Here is an 8596-nt window from a genome sequence, read left to right on the forward strand (position 1 = left end):
GTCTTGGCTGGTGATGCCAGAGATGGAAGAACTAGGACCCAGAAGCAGACACGGTAGACCAGAGCTATGAGTAGGATTTGGAATTAATAGAAAGAGAGCTCATATGAGCCTCCAGGAAAGAAATATCACAGAGATCACAGAGATCTGTCCATAGAGGGAAACACAGAGACAGGCATAGTCCAATAAGAGCGGACAGTTAGCTGATTAGCTGAACAAGAGCAAGGCAAAAGTCACAGACCAGCCAGGGTAAGTAACAGTAATCCAAGAGGTCAGATACTCCAAAACTTCAGATCCAAAACAGTCAGACAGGGTTGAGACAACAAAACAGGCACAGTCAAAACCCAGAACAGGGGTGTCCCAGAGCAGAGACACAGAGCAGAGACATGAGCAGGGGTGTCCCAGAGCGGAGACACAGAGCAGGGGTGTCCCAGAGCAGAGACACAGAGCAGAGACACAGAGCAGAGACACGAGCAGGGGTGTCCCAGAGCAGAGACACAGAGCAGAGACACGAGCAGGGGTGTCCCAGAGCGGAGACACGAGCAGGGGTGTCCCAGAGCAGAGACACAGAGCAGAGACACAGAGCAGAGACACGAGCAGGGGTGTCCCAGAGCAGAGACACAGAGCAGAGACACGAGCAGGGGTGTCCCAGAGCGGAGACACGAGCAGGGGTGTCCCAGAGCAGAGACACAGAGCAGAGACACAGAGCAGAGACACGAGCAGGGGTGTCCCAGAGCAGAGACACAGAGCAGAGACACGAGCAGGGGTGTCCCAGAGCGGAGACACAGAGCAGGGGTGTCGTACTGCCTGGGGACCTGAGGAGTGAACCTTCAGGGAGGGTTTAAATGCTGACGCTGATGAGGTGACCAGCAACAGGTGTGAAGGCAGCAGCTAGCTATAGACTCAGTCGCTCATCAGGGACCAGAAAGTGCTTGTGTTTCTGTTTTGCAGACAACGAGACAAGATGTGGATTGTCTTTTGTGTGAGACTATTACACATATGTGTAAGCATATCTTTTAGGCCTCAGTTGGAGCGGGAGAGAATCCAATCTCGGAAACTCCCTGTTGCCATTGTGCTTTTGTGTCCTCTGCAAAAGATAAGCTGTAGACCCAGATAAACTTCCACAACCACCCAAAACCTTCCAACTTAATAGACTCATGTCTTGCTCTGTGTTCTTGGGTATAAAATGTTTTGACTAGTAGATTGTTAAAGGTTATATATATAGTCTCTAACATAATGATAGGTTTGGAGAATAATAACATACTGTTACCCATAATAATAAGGAAACACAAGTCATATTATATATAAAGAAGCATAATACTTGATAATGGAAGCATGCTGCAGGCATTATTGACAACCTCATGCAATATTTCAGTCTTTATTTAGTTGCCAAAATGCAAAATACCACAGAACACTTGAAGTTCATCGACCAGAATTATTATTTCAACAGTAAAGATCAGCATGTAGACAGATGAGTCGTATTGTTTGGGTGTAATGTTCTTCATTTTTTTCACCCGGGATGGCTCTGAAAGCCAAAAACGTCATATTAACTTTGGCCGCGTGGCCTGCGGGCACAAGTCACTAGACGTATCCCCCAACACCCTATTAGCAATTTCAGGTGATAGACACAGAAACGCAGCGGAGGATTTGCACTTTCTGAATTTGGATTTCAGTCCTCTGCTTTGGCTTGCAAACCTCTGCCTCACCTTGCGGAGCAAGCATTGCCTCCAGCAAGGCTGTACTCTATTCAACTCCCAGGGTGAGCAGTCGCTGATTATAGCATACAGATATTACTCACTATGACTATGGTGTTTTCTGAAGAAAGGTTGGCTAAGGGTAATGTGCGGAATGCAAATGGGCTATGTAGCTAACTGCTGTAGTTGCCGTTGCATTGCACATCTATGAGCCTTGATTTTCCTGTCAACATTAAAATAAGATACTTTAAATCTAAATGATCTTTCAGGACAATTTGGACATAGGCCTATGTCTTTTTGTCCATCCTGCGGTGTCGACCCATGTGGCTGGAGGCAGTGGCATTCCATGGAGATGTTAAGGCTGACATCCAGTCATGTATATGTCTAGGTTTAGTAAGGATGACCAGTGTCGAAGAAATGGTGAATGGCCTCTTGAGTAGTTTGGGTACTTCAATACTCTTTAAGAAGCAGCCCTATTCTCCTTGCCTCTCATGTCCTTCTCAAGAGAAGACGAAGATAAATGAATGGAGGATGGAGTACTGTAGGGGTGCCGGCATGCCAATCCTCTCCGTGTAAGATCATCTCATAAAGAGGAGAGGAGACGAGGAGAAGAGGGCCTGTAAGAGCAGTCAGACTGGGAGCAGCAAGGGGAATGGGGCTGTGAGGTGATGGGGAGGTGGTGATGGGGAGTTGTGGAGGAGGTGTGGAGGAGAGGAGGGCCTGTAAGAGCCCCGAGATTGGGAGCAGCGAGGGGAATGGGGCTGCGTGGTGATGGGGAGGTGGTGTCGGAGGTGTGGAATAAAGAGGAGATTATAATAGAGAGGTAATGGTGTGAATAAAAGAGCGGTCATGAGAGTGATATATGAACAGACGGAAAAATGAATTCGCCCCGGCCGATAGAGACGGAGACGTGCTCCGCGGAGAGCATTACGGCAGTGAGCCGCTCGTTCATTTAAACGGGCCGTGTGAGCTGGAGCGGAAGTTAACAGCCTATCGGCCCGCCTGTACCACACCTGGATCTCGGCACAAAAAGGCAGGGTTTTCAATTCCCGTCTCTGGCCCCGTGAGGCAGAAACCTCCTCGTCTGGATTGATTAGCCGATTACGGAGGGCCAGATGTTGGAGCTCAAGTCTGAATCTGAATCTTCTGGCAGTGCGCACCTGTTTTTTTCGCCTGATTGAATAATCAAACGAAATGCGAAATGAGACTCTTGAGCTTCTTCATCGAGAAAAAGAAACTGTGGGAGGTTTGCTCGCTCCGATTCTCCGATTCAAAAACGTTGTTTTTTTGCCTGGCACACGCAGCTCAGGTTTGCAAGCTCTCACGGGGGAAAATAATAAAAGTGTTGGTGCTTTACGACTTTGTCTTGACTTAAAATGAAGCCATCTGCAAACTAAAGTATAAACTCTGCTACCATGATATGGCTATTACAGAGCAGGCTACTATCGTTCCAGCTGGAATTGAAGCAGCCTTAAAATCCAAAGCTGCCCTCTTAAAATGTTTCCACAAGAACTAGACTTAACCCCTCTGAGTGTTTCCTAAAACTGTAAACAAACATTACCCCCCCTCCCCCCCTCTCCGCGGGATCCCTGCACAATGCATAATAACTGCAATGCTCTGCACAATATCCTATAACCAAACAGTCTCATTTATTTAGAGATGGAAGTGCTGTCAGAATAATACCAACTGACTGCGGATGTACATGGTAATATGATATGGATCGTGGTGATGCATGCTGATGCCATGCTAATGGGCATGCTAATATAGCATATATTGGAATGCTCGGGGATGCTGGTGCATTATAGATGGTGATGAGGGAACAGCAACCGCAGGAGGGGAGAAACAGGAGATCGGGAGAGGGGCGTCGGCATTGACTGACTTAAGGCTATGCTTATGCCATCAGCTCTAGAACTAATGAGCTGTAGCTTCCTACAATAGTGAAATTTGGAATGCAAGGATATTTACTATAGCGCTGTTTATCTAAAGTTAGGTAATAGCTAAAATATAAGTCACGGCTATAGGGGATAAAACAATGGAGTTACATACAACAAAACAGTCATTTGAATCTGCTAACGTGAATGTAAAGATTTCACTGAAGAATTTTCCCAATTTTTCACAGTTACTCTTTACTTAGCAAACCAATGAGGATGCCTTCCCAGGATAGATGTTATAAATATTGCATATGACATATGATATGATGTGATATGATATGATATGATATGATATGATATGATATGATATGATATGATATGATGAATTATTGTAATTGGGCCCTGTTCTGACAGCCTGTACCAGAACAAGGCAGATATATATATAATATATGTACAGTATATATAATATCTGTGCTGCTGATTGCCAACCTGCACTCTATTGGCTTTATCTGTGTAAGATCCACCACTGATACTCCAACAATAAGTGAAACTAGTTCTTTTAAGGATTAATTGAACCTTGGTGCCATCTAGTGAACCAGCCTGCGTTTCCACCAGTTTTGAGTGGAAACATTGTAATCAATGGAGGGCGGTGCAATATGCACAATGCAGGTAACCAGTAGGGCCAAGATGGCGGTTCACATTGATTATCTGCAAGAGTTCTGCTTCCTCTCCAAACTGTAAAATAACATGACCACTGATGTTGTCACTGTTCACACTGGAAAGAAACAACTATTTCTTAGTTCCAGCTGGGAACCAACTTTTCAGTTTCTGAACCAATTTATATTTGGTCTAAATAAACGGTTCAAAATGTACCAGAACAGAACCCGTTCCTTGTTGGTGGAAAAGGGGAACGAGTGCCATTCGTGTTTGTGTGTGTGTGTCTCACTATGCAGGACGGCTTGATACTGTCTGGGCTTTTGATGGGCAACCAACACCCAGATGACTTTCTTAAATTTACATACATCACTATGCTACATGGCAAAGCTTTGTGTGTTTGACTCTGTGTGTGTGTGTGACTCTGTGTGTGTGTGTGTGTGTGTGTGTGTGTGTGTGTGTGTGTGTGCAGGATGGCTCAATGCAGGCGCAGTCCAACCTGTCCTTCCTGTCTCTGCTGAGGGAGCCGTGTGAGGAGCTGGCTCAGCTCAAGCCCAGCCAGTTGGCCCCCAAGCTGGCCCACATCCTCAACCTGATCCGCGTCATCTGGGTCAACTCCATCTACTACAACACCCGAGAGAGGCTCACCGCCCTCTTACGCAAGGTACTCCAGCACCATCTCCACCTCCACCACTATCACCATCTCCACCTCCACCACCACCTCCATCACCATCTCCAACATCTCTTTCTCCATCTCCAACTCCACCTCCACCTCCACCTCCACCTCCACCTCCACCTCCACCTTCATCTCCACCTCCACCTCCACCTCCACCTCCACCTCCACCTCCACCTCCACCTTCACCTCCACCTCCACCTCCATCTCCACCTCCATCTCCACCTCCACCTCCATCTCCACCTCCACCTCCACCTCCACCTCTACCTCTACCCCCACAACTGTCACCATCACCCGTTGCTCTTCTCTGAGCGCTCTTTATACCATGAACATGCAAGCTCTTAAAAACTCTTCTGTAATGTAGCAGATGCTGCCGTTTAACCCCCCTCTGAAACAACTCCTGCCTACTGATATGACAAGCAGATGCTAGGCATCCAATCCAGAGCCGGCCTCTTGACCTCCCTTTGCACTCAGAAATACACGTGCAGACATACACACACACACACACACACACACACACACACACACATCAAAAAGCTTGTGTTCCTCCTCCTCCATGTAGGTTAGGATGGCAGCCACGTTCCACTTTTGTCTCGTGCAGCCCTGTTAGATGTGCTAGCTCCCTCCCTACCTCTCTCCCACCCACCATCGTCCTGGTAACCCAGCATCAGCACCAGATGCGACCCCAGCATCAGCAACAGAAGCAGCTCAGCCAGCTCAAGCAGGCAGAACCACTGAGCTCCATCCGCTATCATCCCCACCGCTTTTTTTTATTACAATCCTCTGCACTCAGAGAGAGAAAGCGTTTAACCTCTCATAATTGCACTCTGACCCCCCTTCTCATCTCTCCGGAGACACTGTACCTCGCCGCACTGCACTGCAGCTCTCTGTATCTGAGTCCGTATCCTAGCTTCTTCTGTTTCTTCCTCCCTGCATCCTTTCCTTCTTTATTCCTGTCTTTCATCCCTTTCTTCTATCTTCTCACTCTCTGTCTCTCCTCCTTTCATTTTTGTGCCTTTGATGAGACATCAAGGAGAGCTAACTCATGCAGTGTGGGAGGGGGAAAAAGAGACAGAGAGAGAGAAAAAAAAACAGTTGGTGTAGTTGTTTCCTGAGGTCTGGGTGGGTAGGGATGCCTTCGGCTGGTGGCCATAGCAGTAGAAGTAGCAGCAGCAGCAGCAGCAGCAGTGATGCTCATTTCAAAGAGCTCCCCCTTTACCCAGGCTCCTCTCCCCTCGTCTCCTCTCCTCCCCTCACCTTGCCGCTGTCCCAGCACAAGCTTTTAACCCGCTCAGAAGGATCACCTGCCCAGTGGAGCCAGCCCCGACCCAAACTCAGCCCTACCTCTACCCCCTCACTCTCCTCCCTCTTTGGATCCTTTGGACTTAACTCCCTCAAACTTCCTCAAGGCCCTCTGGACCCTCCATAGCCACAGGCAGCCCCAAGCCCCCTCTCTTTCACACGGCCCCCGCCCCACACAAGCCTGTTTGAAGTTAAATGTTGTATTAGGGTGATTGATTTTTTTTTCACACTGATAGTACACAGAACATATATTGCAGTATCCTGGTGGCAGGTGGCAGGTGGTTTCCATCATGCATGTTTACAACAGATTTTCTGTACACTATAATTTTGATGCATTAGCCAAAATGTTTTTCATTCTACATTCTTTTTTTGCAAGGGTGAAGAACAATGTTAGGGATAATTGAATTTATTAACAAATGCTGTAGGTGTCAACTGTGTTTTTTTCCCCCTTACATTGCACTGCATACCTGGTGAGAAAATGAAATAGAATTTCGGTGTACTGGAGTGAACAATGTCAAACTCAACCCATCCCCCGCACGCCCCCCTAAAAAACACACACACACACACACACACACACACACACACACACACACACACACACACACACACACACACACACACACACACACACACACACACACACACACACACATCCGCACAAAATGTACTAGTTGTGTCACAGTGGGTAGAGCAAAGCTGGAGGCTCCACTCTGAGTCTGCAGGTCAGAGAGCACTGACATGCATCTGTGTACCTGGTGAATGGAGACCGGCCACTTCCCATTACCCTCCGCTGTTGTCGTTGGCAGCCACAGAGTGGCCGTGTAGCCTTGTTGCCGTGGCTACCTCTGTGGTTTATGGGAGTGAAATGGCCTCTGTTACTCCCGCGGCCACTCCAAGTCCATTTTTTTTTTTTACTGCTCTCACGCTTCAGAGCTCCTCTTCCCCCCTCAGTGCCGTCAAATAATATGAGAAAGCTCGGTTTGCCTCCGGAGGGGGAGAGATTTGATTGTGTGTTCACTGAGAAAGAGCGAGGGAGTGAGGGAGAGAGAGAGAGAGAGAGAGAAAGAGAGAAAGAGAGATAAGGAGCGAGGGCGAAATAGTGAGATGGGGAAAGTGGGAAAGGAAGATGGGGCAGAAATTGTGCCATGGTTGGCTTTTTCCGGCGGGACATTTTGCTCCTAATAACCCCCAATCAGAGGGTATTTCGGTTAGACAGTGTGTGTGGTGTGTGTTTGTGTTTCTGCCTGTGCATCTTTGGGAGTGTGGCAGGTGTAGTAGTGTAGTGTGTGTGGGAGAGCAAAACAGAGGAAAAAGTAGAACAAGTATGAGTGTGTGTGGGCATGCATGTGTCAGCACTTTGCCCTTAGGGTTGTCACATTTCTTTTGTATTAGGTTTGTTTTGTGTGTGTGTGTGTGTGTGTCTTTGTGTGTGTGTGTGTGTGTGTGTGTCTGTGTCTGTGTGTTCCTGCTGGCACAGGGCGACGTCTGGTTTAATATCCTTTTCCAATCACCCGAGGCCAGCGGTCCTGGTTTTTCGACTTGCACGCACTGTTCCATTTAATGCGGCATATTAAAGCAAATCAAATAAATAAGAACAAGCCCAAACAAATGGAAAACTAAACAAACGGCAGACGCTTTTAGTGATCATTTGTAATAATTGTAAGCTGTACTCGCAGGGTGGTGTGTGTGTGTGTGTGGTACTGTAGAGAGTAGTGGACGTCCTCATTGTTATTACTTACACGGGACCTGCTGCCGCAAGCTGTCCAACTCCCGTCCCAGATATTCAACACCATCTGCCGCCTTCCTTGAAAAAGTTTTTTTTTCTTCTGTTTTCCTTTAACCCACCCAGAAACACACACAGAGACACACACACACACGCGCATACAATCATACATTCACACATACTACCTCTGTTACTTTTTTCCTCCCAAAAATAGAATTATACAGAATAGACTAACATTACTTTTTAATGTTTTTACAACCCGATCCCCCCCCCACACTCACACGCACACTGTACCTCTCTCTCCTTCAAAAACTGAATTGACAATACCTTTTTGCCCCTATGTCATTACACGCTTCCCAGCACATGATTTTTGTATGTACAAAAACGATGTCGACGCGTTCCTACAAGTGCTTTGAGAAATCTCTGGAGGCTTACGATTTCACAGGATACATGTCGTCTTCATTTTCCTCCTCTTCCATCTCGTGAGGAGCGGGGGAACGGATCATTATTAACTCATAAGCTGGTTAATGCTGTAGCACTGGCAACCTTTTGCTTAAATGGGATTTTTTTCGTCATTTACATATCAATTAAATTTCCTCTGTTTTTTGCCCCCCATCTCTCTCCGCCTTCATTAAAACCTTGAATTTGCCTACCGCTGTAATCAGCCTGTAGAACACATTCT

General features: G+C 47.1%; 1 protein-coding gene across 1 annotated transcript in view; it reads left to right on the forward strand.

Moving 5' to 3' along the window:
• Nucleotides 1-8596, forward strand: part of dnah2 (dynein, axonemal, heavy chain 2) — a gene marked incomplete at both ends in the record, with an annotated part of 193113 nt that overhangs the window by 11796 nt on the left and 172721 nt on the right. Inside the window, 1 exon segment of the mRNA XM_080860098.1 lies at nt 4689-4880. Within this exon segment, the coding sequence (XP_080716224.1) occupies nt 4689-4880 (192 nt within the window).

This window comes from Sprattus sprattus (genome assembly GCF_963457725.1).
Source record: "Sprattus sprattus genome assembly, chromosome: 21".
Lineage (NCBI taxonomy): Eukaryota > Metazoa > Chordata > Actinopteri > Clupeiformes > Clupeidae > Sprattus > Sprattus sprattus.